At 60.0% G+C, this 21,273-nt stretch overlaps 2 protein-coding genes across 2 annotated transcripts; one reads left to right on the top strand and one right to left on the bottom strand.

Moving 5' to 3' along the window:
- Nucleotides 1–618: 618 nt before the first annotated feature.
- Nucleotides 619–10,792, bottom strand: SOX10 (SRY (sex determining region Y)-box 10). Its single transcript, XM_012638137.1, has 4 exons — nt 10,598–10,792; nt 9,612–10,126; nt 4,907–5,175; nt 619–2,500 (listed from the first exon to the last, which is right to left on the bottom strand). The coding sequence occupies exons 2-4, from the start codon at nt 10,043–10,045 to the stop codon at nt 1,797–1,799; spliced, it is 1,407 nt and encodes a 468-aa protein (XP_012493591.1). The 5' UTR covers nt 10,046–10,126; nt 10,598–10,792; the 3' UTR covers nt 619–1,796.
- On the top strand, nt 10,152–16,199 carry LOC105805164. The gene is given in 10 exon segments (XM_012637981.1): nt 10,152–10,282; nt 12,707–12,813; nt 12,854–12,942; nt 12,944–13,037; nt 13,040–13,137; nt 13,139–13,389; nt 13,431–13,489; nt 13,492–13,527; nt 13,530–13,614; nt 16,130–16,199. Coding segments are annotated over 10 exon segments (1,020 nt in total).
- Nucleotides 16,200–21,273: the final 5,074 nt, after the last annotated feature.

Genomic DNA, 21,273 nt, shown 5'->3' with positions numbered 1-21,273 from the left:
CCCTGAGTGCAGGTTGGAATTCTGCTGAGGAAGGAGCTCTTAGGGAGTAAGCACTTAAGGATTAGATGCACGTCTGACATCCTTGGTTTAGGCTTGGACACAGCAGCTGCTAGGAAGGCTCTGCTGACTTCTGGCATGGGCCGCTGTGTGTGTGCTGGGGGAGGTGGCAAGCGGAGGGGTTGGGCAAGAGGGCCCAGCCAACATCCTAAAGGACAGGCCCCTGGCTGCAAAGAAGGTGCCAGATTCAACCCACCTCCCTTTCAAACACCTGTCCCTTGAATTCTTTGCAAACTCCCCTCTGCTGGGTGAGCAGTGAGTTCCAGCTGAGCCAGGTAAGAGTGAGTGGCCCCCTGCGGTGTGGGGCACAGCTGGACTGGGGGAAAGGCCCCCATCTGAGGCTTCAGTCCCTGAACTCAGGCTGACCCGACTGGGGGTCAGTTAGATGCCAACTGTCCTAACCCACTCCATTGTCCCCACTTTCTTAGCGGGGAGAGAGAGACCTTTGGATTATCTTTCCTTTGCATTCTACTCACAGCTACTCCAGAAAGCAGTTGAGAAAGCCCATATACAGGGAGGGACAAGAGACCAAGAGACAGGCCGTGTCAGGCCCCAAGCAGGTAACCGGAACCTTTATTATGTGGAGTGCTTAATGCAGAGTTAATAGGGGCTGGAGTGGCTAAGAGAGGGGACTACTGAGATAAATAAGAGGCGACAGTAATGAGTTACATGTGGATTGTGGGGCTGCAGAACAGGAGAGTGGGGCAGATATAGCTACGTACTTTATTCAGATACCACTGGGAGGCAAAGGGCAAAAGGCAAGGGCAGAATGTACGTGTCAGGATTTTAGTGTCTTCAGCCTGCGGCCAGCAGCCTAGGTGCTGGCCCTGTGTCTCCTCCTGGAGCCCAGGGTTTGGGCCTGAGCAGCTGTAACTCTCTGGGAAGCCCAGCGGCTGACAGAGCAGGGGCCACGGGGCTAGTGAGGAGAGAGGGGTTGGCCAGGAGCCCAGGGAGGAAGGCTCCGTGAATTGTCTCTGAATCCTTTCCTGGAGCCCCTGCCTCACCTCCTGCGATGTGCCTCAAGGTCGGGGAGGTTGCAGTGGAGGACTGGGGGCTCTCTCGATTAGACAAAGAATGAGGTTATTGGCACGGAACTGGATCTGGGGGCCGCCGTGCCAACTCCTTCCTGCATTCAGGAGGGGAGGGGGCATTGAAGTGAGAACTATGGAGTCCCCCCACAGCCCATGCTCCCCATGAGGCAGTTCAAAGCTGTCCTCAGCCCCCCAGTGGCAGAGATAGCCAGCTCCAGGCACTGGTGCAGGTCTCTGGGTGGCCTGGCTCTTAGGCACCGTGGCACAGGTGGCATGGGCATGTCAGATCCCCACTCTCTATGAGAGAGGGAATAGGAGTGTACAGGAGCAGCAAGGCCTCCGACGCCCATTCAAGCCTGGGTGCTTCTCCCCTCCCCAAGGAGGGTGAGCGGGTCCTTCTCAGGTCTTGGGATAGAGGGTCATTCCTGGGGGGGAAGGTACAGCCCCTCATCTTTCAGTCTGTGGGCAATAGTCAACCTCCTCCTCTGCCCAGCCTGTTAGCTCAGGGCTTTGCTGCTGGAGCCTGGATGGGGCGAGTGGGTCATCAGGGCAGTGAGCCAGACAAAGCCTTCCCTCAGCTGTCAGCCTCTGCAACCTCCTCCCCTGCCACCACCAGGCCTGAGATGGGCGAGGAACAGGGCGCACAGGCTGGGGGAAGGGACTTGGGACCCAGGAGGGGCCAGATGGGTGGTGGTGACAGGGCCCCCTTTAAGGCCTGGACAGCGTCGTATACACTGGCTGCTCCCAGTGTGTGGGGCTGTGGGACTGGGGCCCTGAGGGGCTGGGATCAGAGATGGCCGTGTAGAGAGGCCGCTGTGAGGGCCCCATGTAGGAGAAGGCCGAGTAGAGGCCAGAGGCCTGGCCCGAGTGGCCATAATAGGGTCCTGAGGGCTGATGGTCAGAGTAGTCAAACTGAGGGCGGGAGATGGAGGGGAAGGCCGAGCCGTAGTGGGGCAGACTGAGGGAGGTGTAGGCGATCTGCGAGGTGGACGGCTGGTCAGTGTAGTGTGGGGGCCCCTGGGGCCCCGCGGTCTCTGTCTTCACCTGGGCTTTGGCATCCACACCAGGTGGTGAGACTGTGGGCAGAGCCACACCTGGCGGCTTAGAGATCCAGGCAGAGTGTCCACTGGCCACGGCCAGGGCGCTGCCCAGCCCATAGCCAGCTGCCGAGTAGCTACCCACGTGGCCTGGGTGCCCGTTGGGCGGCAGGTACTGGTCCAACTCAGCCACATCAAAGGTCTCCATGTTGGACATTACCTCGTGGCTGATCTCACCGATGTCCACGTTGCCGAAGTCGATGTGAGGCTTCCCGCCCTCCCCCATGGAGCGCCCATCCCGCTTCGGGTCTGCCTTGCCCGACTGCAGCTCTGTCTTTGGAGTGGTCGGAGGTGTGGGTGGGCCATGGCTCTGGCCTGGGTGGGAGAGAGACAGAGAGAGAGAGAGCATGAGGGGGAAACAAGGTCAGAGGCAGGTGGGTACAGTGGACTCTGACAGTTCACTTTCAGGTAGCAGGAAGGTGAGGTGCCTCCAGGAAGCTGAGTCTGATCGCTGTGCTGACCTTGTAAGTTTCACGTGTTTTGGCAGCATGAGTCGGCATCTGTTTATATACTGGTCTTGGATTGGTTTCTAGTTGTTTATAAAATTCTCAAATCTTAGGGATGGGTCTGGCCTCCACCTTCTGTCCCCCACCTCCTGGAGAGTCCTGCTTCAATTTGAAAGACCTTTCCTGTTGGCAAGTTCTACCTCGAATCAGCTTCCCTGCGGCTCCATCCTCCCTGCTGCTATGGCTGCCCAGCTGCTGACCCCCGGTGGTCCGGCCCCAGCCTCCATGCTCTGCCCACCCTCTTCCCTGAGCCTCTGCTACCGGCTGCCCTCCTGGCTGAGCCTCGCTCACCCTCTTCACTCTTGACTCATCGGTTTCACTTTTGCTGGCTTGCCTGTGCCTGTGCCTGTGCCCTGCCTGGCCCCCAAACAGTGTGCCACGTCCTCTCTAGCCAGTCCCCTCCTCCCAAGCCTGCCCTGCTGTGCAGCCCCCTGACGGGCCCTCGGCTTGGCGTGGGCATTGTTGTCCTGCTGTTCCTGAGCTGATTCCCTCCTTGTTTATGAGGGCATTTATGAAACTAACTCTTGTTCCTTTGTCTGTTCGTGTCTCATTCACATATTCATTCAACAAACACTTAGGCAGCACTGCTAAGTGCCAGGCACTGTGCCAGGTGCTGGGGATACAAACATAAATAAAACAAGTTCCTGTCCCCAAAAGATCACAGTCTCAGGGCAGATCCAGAGCTCCACGCATGCCTAGAGTCAGAAGTGATGTGAAGACAGGCTATGCAAGGACTTGGGGGACCAGAGGGCGAAGCCACCTGCTGCTCTGAAGGTTTGGGGAAGATCTCATTGAGGAAGGATGTCTGGAAAAGTCTATGACCACAGTTTATTCTGAGGTGGTTCTGCACGTGGTCCAGGGTCTTCTGGGCTGTGTGTGCGCGCCTGTGTCTTTGAAGGCGAAGAGTTGTGTGTGGGAGGGATGGCTAGCAGGCATCCTGTCAGAGAGAGAGCGTGTGGTGGCCTCAGCAGACCAGGAGCTCCTCGAGGGCAGGCCTGTGCCGCCTCCCTCAGACCAGAAGGCAGCGCCGAGCCCGGCACTGGCTGAGGCCTCCGGACTTCGAGATTGCTGCCTGGGTTCCGAATCCTGGTGCTTTCACTGGGAAAATCCCCAGTCTTCTCTTAACCGGTTTCCTTACCAGTCAAGCAGAGATAATACCAAGCAGCTCAGACATTGCCTCCTTCTGGAAGCCTTCCTTGACAAGTCTGGCGGGTAGCTGGACGTTTCTGAAACCTGACTGGATGGACGGGTGGATTAGTCCTCCCTGGAGGCCGTGCCACCTCTGGCTTGACACGGGCTTCTTGTGCACTTGTTTCTTCCTGCACTCAGTTCACTTCTTTTCACCCCTGCTCCGCCCTCTAGACTGTGGGGCCCTGGGGCCAGGGACCGCAGGCTTCTCTGGTTGGTACCCTGGTGTCTACTCAGTGCCTGGCACAAAGTAGGGCTCAGAATGTGTCTTCTGAAGGCAGAGCGCTGCTCACTGAGCAGTCCTGTGTGCCAGCCTGTGTGCAGCACTTCCTGTGTGTTAGGAATACACGCCAGGCAGCTGTGGTGCTAAGCAGAGGCCCTGGAGCCAAACTGCCTGGGCCCAGATGTCAGCTGTGTGGCGGGTGACTCTCAGTCTCCTCATCAGTAAAATGAGAGTCACCTGCCACACAGCTGAGATCTGGGCCCGAGCGGTTTGGCTCCCTCATCCCACTGTTCGTGATGACCGAATGAGTTAATGTACATAAGGCAATTAGCACAGTGCCTGGCACACAGTAGGTGCTCAATTAATGTTAGCTGCTTTTATCACTGATGAGAATTAAACAAGGCATCTTGTGTCTGCCTCACCCATGGCATGGCTCAACGTCACGTGCGATGTCTGCCCTGTCAGAGTGGGAGGAGGGACAAGGCGATGACTCCTCTCTTTCGTTTGACCTTCCATTTCTCAAAACCGCCCTGTCCGCGCCTTTTCTCGTAACTGCCCCAGCCCTTCTCACCCCGTGGCCTCCGCAGCCTCCTCAGCTGCCCGCTTTGCCCAGCAGTGGTGCCCCCTTGGGTCGGCCCTAGCCAGACCATCCTGCCCAGCCACCTCCCTGGGCCACTGCACCACCCTCTGGGCAGCTGCACAGCCTGGCACGCCCTCCGCCAGCCCGGGTAGTGGGGAGCACCAGGGTCTCATGTCACCCAGCCTTCTCGCTCCTCCGCCCCCAGCTCTGTCCTCAGCACTCACCTGAGGGGTGCTCAGGGTTGCCGTCTGACATTGGGGAGCCCTCTCCCGGGTGCCGGTGGTCCAGGTGGGCACTCTTGTAGTGGGCCTGGATGGCGGCGGCGCCACCTTGCTCGGCCTCCCCGCCAGGGCACTCGGCCTCCCCCTGGGCCGCCTTCCCATTCTTCCTCCTCCTGGGCTGGTACTTGTAGTCCGGGTGGTCCTTCTTATGCTGCATCCGGAGCCGCTCAGCCTCCTCAATGAAGGGGCGCTTGTCACTTTCGTTCAGCAGCCTGGGTGGGCAGGAGGGAGGACAGCAGAGGGGCCAGGGTGAGTGCCAGAGTGCCCCAGGCTGGCTTCCCTCTGAATGTTGGTCCTGGGAGACAGGAGGGCAGGGCCTGGGGCAGGGCTGTGCCCTGTGGTTTATGGACTGAGAGATGTAAGGCCCCAATGAGGGCTGTGATCTCTCAGCCCCTGGAGGGTGACAGAGCAGTCACCTGCTGCTCCTGGCAGCCCCTGAGGAGGAGTTAGAGGTAGGAATAGAGGTTACCACGGGCAGATGCCAGTTCAAGGAAAGGAAAAACTTTCTTATTATCAAAGCTGTCTGGAAGTGGAATTGGCTGCCTCATTAGGGGGTGAGCTCCCTGGGAATGGAGGTGTGCAAACAGAGAAGCAGCATGGCTGGGGAAGGAGCCCAGTCTCTGCTACTTACTAGCTGTGTGTATGACCTTGAGCAAGTTACTTCTCTGAGCCTGAATTTCATCACCAATGAAACGAGGATGATAATATCTGCTTCACTGGGGTGTGGGATTGGCCAAAATGATGGCTGTGAAGTGCTTTGCACCAGGGCCTGAGAAGGGGAGGTGAGCACTTTGAGAAAGAGGTGCTATTCCAATGCTGCCTGGGTGGGTGGCTGGGCAGGACCTACAGTGGGCCCCTCAACTCTGGAATACTGATTTTGTGAATTCCAGTGTGGGGCGTCTGAGGGGCGGGGTGTGAGTGCCCTTCATTCTGTGGGAGGCACTGCCTCCTGAGGGAGATCTATATCCTTGTCCAGGGGTGACAGAGGCAGAGGAAGCTAGACTCTCTTCCCAGACCCTGGGACAGTCTCCAAGACCAGCCCACGGAGGGAGGAAGCTCTGAAGCTGGTGCCCCTGCCCACGGACTCCAGCCTCAGACTAGGGTTCAAGGATGGAGGGGGAGTTCGGGCTTGGCTGCCCCAGGTGAGGAGGGCAGGATGCGGTACCTTGCAGAGGGGGCTGAGGGGACGTCCACAGATTCACAGAGTCCAAGACCAAGGGATGTCTTGGTGGGAGCAGCCCCGACCCTCTGTCCAGAGGGCCTCCCTCTCTCTCCAGCTGCCCCACCCTCACACCCCAGTGGGTGCCCTCTTCCCCCCAGTCAGCAAAAGGCCAGCCCTCCCTCCCCAGGCTGGGAGGGGGTGGTCATGCCAGGCACCTCCTAGGGCGGCAGCATTCCGCTGCAGCTTAGCCTCCTGTCTGCTCCTCGGCCCGCCCTGCTCCGCCCCAGCCCCGCTTTCTCTGAGGGTCCCTCCAACCCAGGCTCCATCGGGTTCAGTGTACACATTCAGGATGGAGACCCCAGGGCAGGACTTCGGGCGCTGGGAAGTGGGATGCAGACGCCCTCTCTGACAGCTGGGATGGGGAGGGGTGGAGCAGGCCCGAGGGTGTGGGGGAGAATCACAGAGGGGGAGCAGCTCAGGCAGCCGGGGCCCCAGAGCAGAGGCTCTGGGATGGCTGGGGACACTGAGCTCACTCTTGCACCGCACCCTTCCCTGTGTCCCTGCCCAGCTGGCAGCCAGCAATCAGCAAGAAAACAGCAGGGGCCAGAGAGAGGGAAGATCCAACACTGGATCCCACCGTCGCCCCCAAGCTAGTTCCCAGCAGTAGCCTAACCCTGACAGAAACCTACTCCTGCCACACAGCCGGCCGCCCGCCCGACCCCAGCCCTAAGCTCAGCCCCCTCCTTCACCAGCGCAGCCACCTTCAGCCCCAGCCCCTGCTCTGCTCACCCCAAACCTACCCTGCCTGCCACTCACCCCAGCTCTAACTCCAAACTCAGTGCTCATTTGCACGTTCCCATCAGCCCTCTTTCCTCCTGGTCTGCCAGGTTTGGAATGGGGTGGGGAGAGGGTAGGCTGGCTCCCCACCCAAACTGGAAGCCCCAGCTGGGGGACTCCCGAGGTGGGGACTGATGCTGCTGTATCTGTCCTTCTGCCAGGCCAGTGGCATAAGAAGACTTTACCTGGGGAAGGGCCTCTGGGACTTGGGGCAGGAGAGGCCAGGTGAGCCCCACCACATGGGAGAGTCTCCAGCCTGTGACTCCCTTTCCAGTTTTGGGGCTCTGGTTCTTTCTAGGCAGGTCAACCAATGCACAGCCACCACCCTGTGATCAACATCCAGTAGTCCTTCCCCAGATGGACATCAAAGGTTAGTGGGGCTGTCGGAGCTCACGTGGCCACTTAGGATCTAGGCTCTCGTGTGTGACCCCACATGCCTGGGGGCACCCCCCAAGCCTGTCTGCATGTCTTTCTCTTTTCAGTTTTAGGACCCCCATTTTCCAGTTCTGCCCGCCTAACCACCCCTCTTCCTGACATCCTGGCAGGCAGAAGCTTGGGGAGGTTTCAGGAGAAGCCCCTGGAGCAACTGGCCAGCCCAGCCCACATCCAGATGTCCCTCAGGACTCCCACGGAGGGTCCAGGTGGCCACAGTTGTTGCCATAGCCCTTGACCCTTGCCATTGTTCTGCTCCTCACTGTGGGGGGTGGGTCCTCAGCAAGCAGTGCCTGCTTTCCTGATCACCCCACCCAGGTGGCCCCTGACCTTGAGTGGTGGCCAGGGATAAGCCCTCCTGAAGGGAGCCCAGGCCCAGGGTTCTGGGCTGGGGTAACTGGGTCTGGTACAACAGAAGAGTCAATCTTAAGCCCTTGGCAATGGGAGATGGTGGGAGAACGGGGGTCTGTCCCTGCTTTGACTCTTGTTGGGCTTGAGCTGTGGTCTGCTGTCAGTCCCCAGGGCACACTCTGTTCTGTTTGTCTGTCTCTCCTGCTTCTGTTTCTCATGTGCCAAAGGTACTGGCCTGGGCCGAGCCCCACCCAGATCTGGATGGACCTTGGGCAGAGGAGCTAGCTGTGACCTCGGCTCTTGGGCGGAGCTGGACTGTTGGGTGCTGAGGGCTTGTGGGGGCAGTGAGGGGCACCAGGCCTTTGGCAAACACATGGCAAGGACGGGCTGGGGGCTGGACGGGAATCTCTTGGTCCCTTGGGGAACCTCCTGCTCCTTCTACCACTCTAGGCCTTTGGCCCTCTAGACTCAATCTCCACTGTGCTGGGGCCAGCGAAGGGCAGGGCAGCAGGAGGGAGGCAGGCTCCTCTGACAGAGCCCAAGCTTTCCGGAACCCGGATGCGCCTCGCTCTTGCTCTCCTCTTCCTGCTTCCCCCACGAACTCCTGACCTCTCCCTAGAGGGAAGGGTGACCCACCACTGTTGCCAGGGACAACGTGGGGGAAAGCCTCTGGTAGAAGAGTAGGAGACCTGAGTTCTGACCCTGGGTCTGCCACCAACTGCTATGTGACATTTGTGGTTCCTTTGCCTTTCTAGGCCTGCCTCCTGGGCAGTCTAGTGGGGATCAGGTGACCTCTGTGGGCTCGCATCTCCTGGACCCCAAGTTCTCACAGCTGCCCTGGACTCTGGGCTGGGGCAGGGGGTCGCCCTGCTCCACACATTCTGAGTTGAGGCTTGGCAGACTTCCTCCATGGGGGGGTGTATCCCCCAGAGGTTTGGGCTGGTCCCAGGGACCCTGGGACTCTGAAGGACCCCGGGCATGAAGCGGTGGCCAAGGTTTCCTCCTGGCCAGGGTGCTCAGCTCCAGCTCTGGGGCTGGGGGGAGGAGGTTGCTCAACGTTGGGTGGGGCCCTGGGAAGGAAGATGGCGCCGAACTGGGAGAGGGAGGAAAGGAGAACGAGACCAGCTTCATGGCTGTGGGACAGGGCGGGAGGGGAGGCCCCTTTCTGTGTGTCTCCTCCCCTGGAGGATGAAGAAGCCCCCAACCCAAGGAAGAGTGGGGTCAGGAAGGCACAGAGAAGACTGCTGGGGTAGGATGAGACCCTGCAGCGGCAGACACATTTGTCCCTGGGCAGTTCTCCGTCCCTCACTCTTTCAAAGACTCCCCTCTGAATTCCTTGTTTTCCTTGAATCTCCCCCAAGTTCTTCATCTGGCTGCCTCAGTTTCCCTGCATCTCTAGCCAGGCCTTCAGTTCTTTTCCAAGCGTTTCCCTGCATCCTCCTGCCCACTGGAGACGGTGGCAGTGGCCCCTCCAGTGTGCGTGTATGTGGGGAAGGAGCTGGTGAAGGCCGGCGGTGTGGAGCGCCCCACCATCCTTCCTGCCCTCCTAGCAAGCCTCCAGGAGGCCCACGGCCTGCCCCGGCAGAATTCCGACCGCAAGGGGGCGCCTTCCCGCCCGCGCCCGGGCGGGCAGACCTGGCCTAGGCCGCAGGGGTTCCCAGTTCCAGGTTCGGAACCCTAAGCGGGTACTCGTGGTGGAAGGGCAGGCCCAGTCTCCACACCTGGCCTTCCAGCCCCATCCAAGGAATCGGCTGGCCCCGGAAGGCCCAGGGAGGCCCCGCGCTGGGGGGCAGGAGGCCGGGCCGCCCAGTCCAGCCTGAATGCCCCGCAGCTAGCGGGCCGCGGGCGGGGCGGCGGGGTGCTCACCTCCAGAGCTTGCCCAGCGTCTTGCTGAGCTCGGCGTTGTGCAGGTGCGGGTACTGGTCGGCCAGCTTCCTGCGCGCCGCCTGCGCCCACACCATGAAGGCGTTCATGGGCCGCTTGACGTGCGGTTTGCTCTTGCTGGCGCCGTTGACGCGCACGGGCATGGGCACCAGCGTCCAGTCGTAGCCGCTGAGCACCTGGCTGACGGCCTCGCGGATGCACACGGGGAACTTGTCATCGTCCGCCTCGCCGTCCTGCTGCTCCTTCTTGACTTTGCCCAGCTCGCCGGGCCCGGGACTGGCTCGCAAGCCCGATCCGCCGCCGCCGCCGCCGCCGTCGGGCCCCAGCGAGGGCGCGCTCCCCGGGGACAGGCAGCGGGGCTCCTCGGAGCCCACGGGGCTCAGCTCCACCTCCGACAGGTCCTGCTCCTCCGCCATGTCGCCCCCGGCCGCAGCCGCCGCCTCGGCCACCTCCCCCGGGCCCGCCGCCGGGGTCCTCGTAAAGAGTCCAACGCCCACCTGGACGGGAGGGAGAACGCGATGGATGGAGCGGCAGTGCGTGCAGCCCCGAGGGCGGCCGGGACAGGACGCGGGCACAGCCCCGAGGTGGCGGCCCTCACTGCTCCCGCTAAACCCACTGCAGCCGCTGGGGCCCGCGCACATGCCAGACCCTAGGTGGGTGCGTCCCGCCTCCGCGTCTTCCCACCACCTGGTCCCAACCGTCTCTTGGTGTGGGTGTTTTTTTTTTTTTAACCTCCTTTTTTGGGTGGAGGTTTGTTGATGATAGGAAGAAAAACGGACCCTTTATTCTGCACTAATCCCAGCCCCTGGAATTTCCCACCTTTCCTCTCACCTTTCCTTCTTCCCTCTCTCTGCCCCCACGGAGTCTAGAGGACCGGGTGGGGCGGATGCGGGGCGTCAGCCTCTGTCCACCCCACAGCAGGGTCCCAGGCCTGGGCCGGGCCGGGGAGGAGCAGCCTGCGCACTCACCTCCTCGGACCTCTCCTCCAGCCTGGGGCTTGTCCTTAGGAAGTGGAAAACCGTGTCCCAAGGTGTGCGGTCCAGCTCGGGGCTGGGGGGTGACGCTGGTGGGCAGGGAGGGAGGGGCTGGGGGGCCCTGAGCCTCAGGCCACGGCCTCGTTAGGACGGAGCCTGAATCCTTACCACCAACCACCCTGGCCGGACAGCCCGAGACTGACTGAACGACTGAGCCGCTGCAGAGGGCTGGGGAAGGAAGGAGGGGGAGAGGGGGGAGGGGGAGAGGAGGGAGGGAAGGGCAGAAGGTGGAGCCTCCAGCGCTTTCCTTCATCCCCAACACCCAGGGCTCCTCCACCCGGCCCAGGCCCCCCCAGCTCCCTGCCCTGCCGCCTGAGCCCATCTTGCTCAGGCTCAGCCTGGGCTTAGTCAGGAAGGCGTAGGAGTGGGGTGCTCAGGCCAGGGAAGGAAGAGGGTGCTGTGGGCAGGGTCACAACCTGTTGCTTGGAGGAAAATTGGGCCCAGTGGGGCCCCCCAACCTCTGCCGCAGGTGGCTGGATGGGCATTCGGCAGGGACTGGGGAGAGAGGTAAAGCGGTGAAGGTCTTGGGGACCTGGGTGGGTGCTGGCCTGGGCTGCTTCACTTGAGCAAAGTTGTTGAGTGCCTACTGTGTGCTCGGCGCTGCTGCCTGGCCTGCCTCACCCTGCCTCCTCCCCGCCCAGGCTGCCCTCTCTGCCTCAGCCTGTACAGCAGGAGCGAGGTCTCAGCACAGCAGCCCCAGCTCGGCCTGTGGTCCCTTTTCTCCAGATACCCAGCACCTGCAGGGGCCCGGCCCAGCTGGCTCAAGGTGGGGACACAGACCAAAGTTCCCAGGAGGCTGGGGTGGGCCTGGAGTGGGGTCCTCTTTAAGTAGGTCCTAGAGGTGTTCTGGGGTCCTCCTTCCTGGGACACAACTGCCTTGCATTGAGCTCACCCTCTCTTGGGGGAGAGTGGCAGAGTCCCCATCCTAGTTGGCAGTCCTGGTTGTCACCGACTCCTCCACTCCGGCAGCTGGAGAAGGGGTAGATTCGCCCTGCCTCCCTTTTCCCTCCTCGCTGCCCCCTGCCCCTTCAGTTTTCTTCTCTGCCGTCCTCCCCTGGTCCCTGGCCTCTTCTCTGCCTAGGCTTCTCCTGCAAAGGTCCCTTCTCAACCGTAGGCAGCCCCGCTTGGTGAGGAGGCAGAGGTGGGGTGTGTGTGGAGGGACAGACACAGCCTGGGCCACGCTGGTGACCATGTGTGGTTCTGCGTTCCTCAGCAGCTGGGCAAGGCCCCGGGCCCACGGCCTGGGGTCCTGTCTGGAGTGGGGCTGGCAAGGGGTCTGGGGAGCAAGGCCTCATGCCTGGGAAAGGCCAAGGGGTGGGGGTGGGTGGCAGGACACAATGAGGTAGTCACACAAGGCAGAGCATGTTGGGGGTGGGGGGAGCGGACATTGGAACACACACACACACACGCACACATGCTCTCACATACACAACCAGCCAGACAATCGGGCCAGTGTGTCTGGGGCCTCGGAGCCCAGTGAATTAGGAGTTTGATAAGGGTTTTCTCTTTCTCTCGCTTGCTGGCCTTGGACAATCTCCCCCCAGTTTTCCTCGACGCCACCCCCGGCGCTGCCAGCCCTCCTCCCCCCGCCTCCCTTCTCTTCCCTGTGCCCAGACTCTTGTTCGGGGCCTTGAAACAGTGAGCTGTCTTTGTTCGAAATACAGGTGAACGGCAATCATGTGATTAACACACACACACATAAAAAGCTTTTTAACAGCGCCCGCCCAGCCTCAGAACTGCCCGGAGAGGAGCCGCCCTGGATGGACAGAGGGACGAGGGACGAGCATCCAGCCAGTGGAGTCCCGGCTGCTCTGCAGCCGCCTCTGACACCCGCTGCTGCCCGCCCGCTGCCCGCCTGCTTGGCCTCTCTCTCCCGGTGGGTCCCCATCCCTCCTTCCACCCCTTGGTTCCTCCTCTTCCAGGGAAGGCCCTCCCTGCTCCTTGCTGTGTCTGTGACTGCCCAGAGACCCCCTGGGGCAGGGAGGGGTGGCTGTGGAGGGAGAGGGCTTGGGGTTGGGAAGTGGGGTGTAGGGTCCCCTCTAGCTCCCTGCCTCCTCCCCACCCTCCTTGGCCCAGCTGTGCCAGGATGGGGGTGGGGGTCTGCAGAGAAGCCACACAAGACAGAGGGGGCCCTCCCTCCCTCTCTCTCTCTCTCTCTCTCTCTCTCTCTCTCTCTCTCTTTCTCTCCCCCCCTCATCCCTGCACAGACGCCACCTTCTGCTCAGTGCTGTGCTGGGCTTTCTGCTGCAAGGTGCTGGGTGAGGCAGGTGGGCCTCCAGGGGTGTGGGCGAAGGGCTGTCAGATGACCAGGGCTGTGTGTGTTGTGGAGGGTCCCTTGCTGTGAACACATCCCTCCCCACCATGCTGGCAACTGGGATCCCTCCATCCCATCCCAGGCCCTGGGGATCCAGTTTTCTCCAGCAGGGGAGGGTGAAAGCCCCACATTTATCCCTGGAGAGCGGGGAGTTTTCAGAGGGGGAGTGATCCCGGCTGAAGACACCTGGGCCTCTGCCCCGGGCTGATGGGGCAGTGCCACCTGCTCTGTTTTCCCTGCTTGACATGAAAGGGGTCCCTTCACCCCTCCTTCCTGACCCTTCTCCAGGGTCCTCATGCCCCCTTACCCTGCTCCCCAATCAAATCTCCCCTGAGATGAGGGTTTGTCCCCATCCATGGTGAGGTGTGGTGTCTGGTGGGCTCTGCGGCCTGCCTTCTTTCCTGGTGCTTTTGCCCTGGCAGAGGGGGGCCCAAGCCCCGAGTGTGACGGTAGGAATTCAGCTTCCTTCTGTGGGCGGAGGGGGCCTTTCAGGAGAAACAGGGCTTTCCTCTCCGACTGGCTTCTGTTAAGGCTGGTCCCAGGTTTACTCAGATGGGCCCTGAGAGGAGGAGAGGCAAGGAATCTGTCTGTCACATGTGAAGCCCACTGATGCCACTGCCTGCCAGAGCTGCCTCAGGTCAGCAGTGACCCTTAACCCCTCAGCTCCTGAGTCCTCTTCCTTGGGGCGCTGGTCCTGCTTTGTGGAAGGCTCGAACTGGGGTTCCCCACACTGGATCCCATGTCCCTTATCTGTCACACAGGGCGATGGTCACACTTCCTCCCTGCCTGCCCCCCAGGACACACTGAGATGAAGATCAGGAAATCTGCTGCTCGCAGAGCCGGGGCCATGCAGGGGCGAGGGATGGTTCTGGTCAAGTTGAGCCTCTGCCTCAGCCTCGGTTTCCCCACATGGCACGAGCCTCTCTTCCTGATTCACTCAGAGGACAGTGCTGATGAGGGGACGCAGGGAAAACATCCAGCACCTGTAAGCGCCATCTGGCTGCAATCTGGGGGTCCTGGCTGTCCTCTCACCAGTTCCCCCAGGCTGTATCCCCCTTCTGCCTCTCACGGGGCGCTGGCTTGAGACTGGGGCTGGCCTCGGTGACTTCTCAGGCTGTCCCTTCAGTTCCGGGTGGGGCTGAGATCCTGCCTTCCTCACAAGCTCTCAGGCAACTGCCTAGGGTTGGCTCTAGTTCTTGCTCCCCTTTGGAATTGCCTGTGGAATTTAAAAAACATACTGAAGCCCAGATCCTAAATTCTTTTTTTTTGTTTCCAGATCAGACCTTAGGACTCAGACAGACTGGTTAATTCTAAATTTCTGGGGATGAGGTGCAGACATGTTTACTTGTTTTGAAGTTCCCTGGGAGGCCCTGCTCTCTCCTTCACGGGGGTCCCTGTAGCCTGGAGGCTGGGAGTGGCCCCCTGCCACAGCCGGAATCGCCAGGGGGAGAGGAGGGGGTTTGGGCCTGGGACCCCAGAGCTGGAGGCCCGGCCTGCAGGTTATACTGAGTTTCAGGGTGTGGCAGGGGAGGGCCTATGCACTGGGCCGGCAGAGGGCCGATGGCCACGGTTAGGGGTCAAGGGTCGAGACAGAGAAAATAACCATGCTGGGAGTTTTAGCTCAGTCCAAGTGGGTGTACTGGGGCATGTGTAGGGGCTCCCCTGAACAGTTTCTAGGCCACCCCCACTTCTGCACTGTGTCATCCTCAGGCTGGGATATAGTGGAAGGTGACCTGGAGTCAGGAAATCCTGCCACTGGTACCCAAGTGGCCTTGGGCGTATTATGCTATTAACCTCTCAGGACTCAGTTTTTGCATGTGTAAAATGTTGATGATTTTATATGCTCACTATATCCCCAAGTGGATGAGAGAGTTAAATAAGAAAACACACACACACACACACACACACACACACACACACACACGTACCTAGCATAGTAACTGCTCAATAAATGTTAGAGAAAACAATGCAGGTGTCGGGCCAGTCCTGGGAGGTGTGGAGAGTGCCCAGGTCAGGTCAAGTGCACAAGTGTTCACTGAGCAGGCTCTGTGGACGCACCTTCAGGGATTTATAATCTGCCTGTTGAATCCCAGCATAAGAGCGCAGTGGTGTGTGACAAGTTCCTCCCTCGTGGCCTCCCTTGCAGCGTCCCCCTTACCAGTAAAGGGCAGCTCCCGAGGGCCTGGCTCAGCTCTCAGGGCTCCTGTCGTTTGACTCCATCCTCCCAGCAATTCTATGAGCAGGTGCTATTGTTAGTCTCATTCTAGCAGGGAAACTGAGGCACAAATCGATTCAGCAACGCTAGCTCACCCAGCCGATGGTGGCAGGGTGTGGCTTGGGACCTGTGGTGTACCCCCTAGCCCAGTGTCTGGCCACTTTGCTCTATGGCCCTGAGATCCAGGCATAGCCACAGGCCTGTGGCCTCCTCCTCCTCTCCCGCTGGGGCTAGCGCTGGCTCTGTCTCTGCCTGCAGTGCCGTCCCTCCCTCTGTACCTGCTGGCCACTGCTCACTGCTTGCAGGCCAGCTAGAGCCTCTTCTCAGGGACACACTCCTGGTCGCCTTGGTTGGAATCTCTTCCTCTGTTACTTTCCCTGCTTTCTCTATTGCTGGAGGAGGAGGAGGCACCTTTGCCTGTGGGTCACCTTCTTGCTGCACAGGCCAGTCTCACCTCTTGTTGGGAGCCCCTGAGGGCAGGGTCGTGCTGGACTTTGGCTCATCTTCCCTGAGTTGAGCTGCTGTCACAGTTCTAGGGAGGAAAAGACCAGGGAGACTGGAGCAGGCAGGAGGGGCTTCCTGGAGGTGGAGGGCCTGAGCCCTGAGGGAAGAGGACTGCGTTCCAGGGCCTGTCCCAACAGGGGCTCTCTCCCCTCCCTGCTTCTGGCCCAAGCTGAGGGTCCCAGACCCCGGTCAGGGAGGCAGTTCCTGGGGCCTGAACCTTCCTTCCCTCTCAACCCCACCCTCTCTGGGAACCAGGAAGCTGGGGCCAGTGCCCAGTGCTGCCTCGGGCACCCGGCCTCTGCCCTCTTCTTAGAAGCCTTCAGAGGAGACTGCCTGTTCCTGTCATCTACACCCAGCTGCTGGAAAGCCCTTCCTGCGTCTGCCCTGCGCCTCCCAGACTGCTGTGGCTTCTGTGAGTGTACACTGTGTGCAGGGCAGTGGGCCAGGAGCTGGGCCAGGAGGTGACGGAGCCCAGCCTTGGCTTTGAGGAGCTCAGGGATTGATGGGAGAGACCTGCAAGGACACCTGGAACCTGGCATAGATGAACGGGTGGCTGGAGCTGGGCCCTTGCAGCCCCAAGAGCTGGGGTCGAGTCCCACTGGCTGCAGAGGGCCTGTGTTGCCTTGGCAACCTTCTTCCCTCCCTGGCCCTCGGTTTCCCCATCTGTAAAACGAGGAGCAGGATAGATTATCTCTGAGGGCATTTCCAAATCTAATAGTCCGTGAATTATATTTCAGAACAAGAGTCCAGTGGTGGTCCTCAGGACAGTGACAGGTACCTCCTGAAAGACAGTGTCATGGGCAAGCACATTTGGGAAACGCTGCTTCCTACGTCTTTTTAAAGATGCAGGGCCTGTTTGTTTGTTAAAATTCTAAGTTCTGCAGTTAAGAAACGCTCTTTAAAACACAAGTCCTCAATTTATTACTACTATTATTAATTTTTGAGGGTGCATGGTTTTAGCCTACTCCAGAGAGGACGCAGTTGGTGAGCGTGGACTGGGAGGCACTGTGGCCCCAAGATGTGACGTCTCGTACCCTAGGGTTGCCCTGCCTTGGTCTCTGGCTCCGTTCAGCCCTGTTTGACATTTACTGGGTGACTATTCCGTGTCAGGCCTGGGACAAGGACTGGGCTGAATAGAATGCAGCCCCTGTCCAGCAGGTCCCTGTGTCCCTCATGCCCTCCGAGTCTTCACCTCCCTGCCCCTGATCTTCCTAAGAAGTCATCTCCTCCAACTCCTCTCCTCCGACTCTGGGGTCCTCCTACTTCCTCTTCTCTCCCTCCCTCTTCCTCCCTCTCAAGTGTCCCTGAGGAGCTCTGATGTCCCTTAGTGTGCTGTCCTCAACCCTCAGTCCCCCCACAATCCAGCATGCAGCTCCACACCCCCATCCCTACCCCACCCACCCCCCTGACCTAAGCTGCCGCTGTGTCTTCTCTCCCAGCCCTGCAGCTTGGCTCAAGCCCTGCTGCCTGGACACCTGGCCTGATGGCCAAGGCGCTGCCTCCTGCCTTGCTTGCTGTCCAGCAGGACACTGTTCCTGCCGGGCCGTGTGGCTGGGAGCTGGGTCCCTCTCACCCTCCTCTGTGGTGCCTGGCACGTAGAAGGTGCACAGTGACGTCAGTGATCGATGGCTTGGCTGTGGCTTGGGCAGCATGGTGTGGAGGGGTGCTCAGGTGCTCTGGGTTTGAACCCTGGCACCCCCATTTACTAGCTGTGTGTCCTTGGCAGATGACTGAAGGTCTCTGAGTCTCAGCTCCCTTCCAGATCGTGGTGAGAGTTAAAGCAGACAGTGCGCGTAAACTCTCAGTAGGGCGCCTGGCACGCGGTGGGGCCCAGTAAACGGCAGCTCTTGCTATTAGCATCTGGCATCTGCCCGCAAAGGTGCCGTCACCAGATGTTCCTCCTTCTGCTCCCAGTAACCCTGGAGGATGAGAGGGCAAGGACAGGATGACATGCCACCAAACCGAAGCAGAAAGGGAAGCGAGTGACTGAGGTCGCCTGACTCTTTAGTCTTGGAACTGGACATTTCTGCTGTGCGTTTTGCCCCTCAGGTCCCTGAGGACGCACCCTAGGCGAGGCTCTACTGTCTGCGGGGTAAAGACGGGTGAGCGTGTGCCTGGTCTTCGGGGAGCTCGTGGACGAGCTGGGAGTTTGTCATGCGTGTGTGCACTCCCGGACGCTAGGCAGCATGGCGCAGGCTGCCCGAGGGTTGACGCAGTAGCAAAGGTGGAGGGGAGGAGGGGGGTGGGGGTGGGGTATCGGATAGGCCCATTGGTGTCACCCTGGTCTGAGCAGGGTGGGCTGCACGTGGCTAATGGGCGCCTTTGTCCTTCCACTTCTGGCTGGCGGCCTGCAGCTTGGGGGAAGGGGCTTGTCAAGGTGGCCCAGGTTAGGAGGTGTAGGAGGTGACGACAGGACTGGGTCTTCTCACTCTGAATTCCCTGTCACTTTACTGTGTTATTCAAGGCATGGCCCAGAACCAGCGCTGGGCATGACAGGGCCCAGGCTGGCACCTTCCTGCTCTCACACAGTTACCTCTGTCCCCTGAAAGTGAAAATGGGTGATCTGGTGGGATTTTAGTGTTTGAGCCTGCAGGGCCCTCCCCGCAATAAACTTTCCTTGTTCTTTGATGATGTCACTTTTTTTTTTTTTTTGAGACAGAGTCTCACTGTGTTGCCCGGGCTAGAGTGCTGTGGCGTCAGCCTAGCTCACAGCAACCTCAAACTCCTGGGCTCAAGCGATCATCCTGCCTCAGCCTCCTGAGTAGCTGGGACTACAGGCATGCACCACCATGTCTGGCTAATTTTTTCTATATATTTTTAGTTGTCCAATTAATTTCTTTCTATTTTTAGTAGAGACGGGGTCTCGCTCTTGCTCAGGCTGGTCTCGAACTCGTGAGCTCAAACAATCTGCCCGCCTCGGCCTCCCAGAGTGCTAGGATTACTGGCGTGAGCCACCACACCTGGCCTGATGATGTCACTTTATAATGAAAAAGGTAGCTGAGTGACCACGTGTCCGAGATCTGGGGCCGGAGAGACCAGAGTTCAAGGCTGGCCCTTGCCCTGCTTACTGGGGGTGGCACTGAGCCAAGTTATGAAATCTTCCCATGCCTCAGTCTCCTCCTCTGTGAAATGAGATAACAATTCCAGCCTAGCAATACCTGGAATGTCACAAAGTGAAAATTAGGAGCGGCAAGTGCTCGGCATGGCGCCTGGGGCGGACACGGGACGCAGTTGCGTCCTTCAGTCATTTCACCTGTCGGTAACACCCAGCATTTTCGGGGGGTGCTAATGTCTTGGGTGTAATCATGTCTTGGATATCATACACTCCCAGAAATCCCCTCCCCTTTTAGGGTGCAGAGTTGAGCTTACTGAGATCACAGCAGGGGACCCAGGCACAGCTGTGGGTGTGTTCACATGTCAAGGGGCCTTGGGTCACACAGAAAGTGTGACATCTGCGAGGCACCAGGCTGAGGGCCTCACCTGCCCCGGCCACCTTGGGCCGGGCCTGCTTCACCGTGCGCAGGTATTTTGTATTTGTTGCACCTCCCTACCCGGTGGCAAGCTGAGACATCAGAGTTGGAATATTTCCTGTTTTGGACTTGGAACCTGAGATAAAGTCTCACTGACTCCACTTTGGCAGTTCAGAGGGAGGAGCTGCTTCTGGCTCTGCAAGGTCCCAACACTTGCTGTGTGATCTTGGGGAAGTCAGCCACCCTCTCTGGGCATATGCCCTCATCTGTACAGTAAGGGAGTTGGAGTTTTAGGGTTCCACAGGAAAAGACCCACTTTTGGTTTTGCCTCCCATCTTGCCAACTGCTCAGGGTTGGACACGTGAGCACACAGCAGGTGCTCAATAAGTGCTCGTTGCACCTCAGTGATCAGGGGGATAACCCTCCGAAAACCCTTCCCCACTTCTCTCCCCAGAGGGCCTGTCCCGGGCCTGGGTCACGTCATTCCTGTTAGCCCTGTGGGGGCAGGACCCTCACACCCCCTCCCTGCAGTGCCCCCTCAGGGCTCAGCTGATGCTCAGTGTACAGGGTCGCCTCCCCTGAGCCGCCAGTACCAGGAGTTCTGTCTGACAGCGCCCTGGGCTCTTCCTTCATGGCACCCGACGCGATTCACGATTACACATTCACCGCCAGCTTGGTTACGCGCTGTCTGTCCTCCCCGCGAGGATGTCAGCTTCATGAGGCAGCACGCTGGATCCTCCGTGACCAGCGAGAGCCTAGCACGCTGGCGCTGCCAACGAATGAGTGAATGAATGAATGGCCAGGATGGAATCGGGGCGTCGAGAAGCCGGGAGAGGTGATGGGAGTGAGGCGGAGGCTTTCCAGCCTCGCCCTGGTGGAGGCAGGTGTCAAGACTCGCAGTCCAGTGCTCTTCCTTCTGGCGTGGGCCCCTGAGGGACCAGGCTGGGTTCAGTGGGAAGCCAAGCCCCTGAGGACCTAGGGAAGGCGAGGAGGGATGGAGGATGTGAGCCAGCTCCTTCCCTTCCCCCAGCAGGCAGGAAGCACGGGGCAGATCTGTCAGCTTCAGACACCACTGCCCCAGGGGACCCAGCCCTGAGCCCAGGGAGTCGGGGGAAGGGGGAGACAGGAAGCACCCAGGTCTTCCCCTCCTCCCTCCCGCCCCACCCTCCGCCCCCATCCCTGGCGAGGGCTCGCAGCCCCAGGCCTTGGCACGAGGGGGACGGGGCGGGGAAGGGGGGCAGAAATCCCATTCTGGGCAAATCCCTTCCTCTCTCCCACTTGATTTCTGGGCCTCAAGATGGTGCCTGCCTGGCAGACCCTGGAGAGCTGGCCGGGCCTTGGGGCTGCAGGGATGGAGGGAAAGGGGGAGGGCGCTGCCCGCGTAAGCCCTTCTGCGTGCCTGGCACTGTGCAGACCCACCTGGCAGCCTTGACCCAGGAGGAAGAGCCCTGGTTGGGCTCTGCCTGGAATTGCTGTGTGACCTCGGGTGGGGCACAGCCCTTCTCTGGCCACCATCTCCTCCTCATCCCTGTGGCCCAAACCTAGGCCCAAAGGGCACGAACTCTCTGGGGAGTGTGTAAATACTGATTCCTAGAACCCATCCGGGTCAGATCTGGGTGGGAATCTGTCTTTTTAAAAGCTCTGCCGTGATTATGACGCACCTGCTGGGGGCACTACTGGGATAGATGGTCTCTAAGGACCCCCTCCTCAGCCTCGAAGCCCCCACCCCTTGGGCAGCCCACTGGCTCCCGTGTCGTGGCTCAGGAAGGCACAGGCCACAGTGATCGGCCACATCCTCTGGGTGCTGGCGCACAGTAGGCCGGCAGGCCACAGGGAGCAGGGTGCTGTTGGGGGAGGGGCCCTGAGTGTCCCAGTAGAGCGGCCTCCCCTTCCTCTCCTCCTGCCCTTCCTCTCTCCCTTCTTTTCCGCTTCTGCCTCTGCCTCGATTGCCTTCGAGACCACTGCTTCCTCCTCCTCTTTCTGTCCACGGCTCCTCTCTCTGAGGGGCCCACAGTTGGCTGTGGCCCTCGCTCAGTGTCCTTCCCTGTGTGGCCCTCTCTGCCCTGGCTCGCGACTCTCTCTGCTCTCAGGGTCTCCATCTCTGTCT

The sequence above is a fragment of the Propithecus coquereli genome, unplaced genomic scaffold (genome assembly GCF_000956105.1).
Source record: "Propithecus coquereli isolate 6110/MARCELLA unplaced genomic scaffold, Pcoq_1.0 Scaffold126, whole genome shotgun sequence".
NCBI lineage: Eukaryota > Metazoa > Chordata > Mammalia > Primates > Indriidae > Propithecus > Propithecus coquereli.
The sequence above is the reverse complement of the archived record's forward strand: the minus strand, read 5'-3'. Positions and strand labels throughout refer to the sequence as shown.

What these genes read in the sequence shown, in the direction of transcription:
- SOX10 (XM_012638137.1), bottom strand. Translation starts at nt 10,045, where the DNA reads ATGGCGGAGGAGCAGGACCTGTCGGAGGTGGAGCTGAGCCCCGTGGGC. An exon ending in ACGCTGGGCAAGCTCTGGAG is followed by an intron (nt 5,176 to 9,611) that starts GTGAGCACCCCG and finishes CTGCCCACCCAG; the next exon opens with GCTGCTGAACGAAAGTGACA. An exon ending in CAACCCTGAGCACCCCTCAG is followed by an intron (nt 2,501 to 4,906) that starts GTGAGTGCTGAG and finishes TCTCCCACCCAG; the next exon opens with GCCAGAGCCATGGCCCACCC.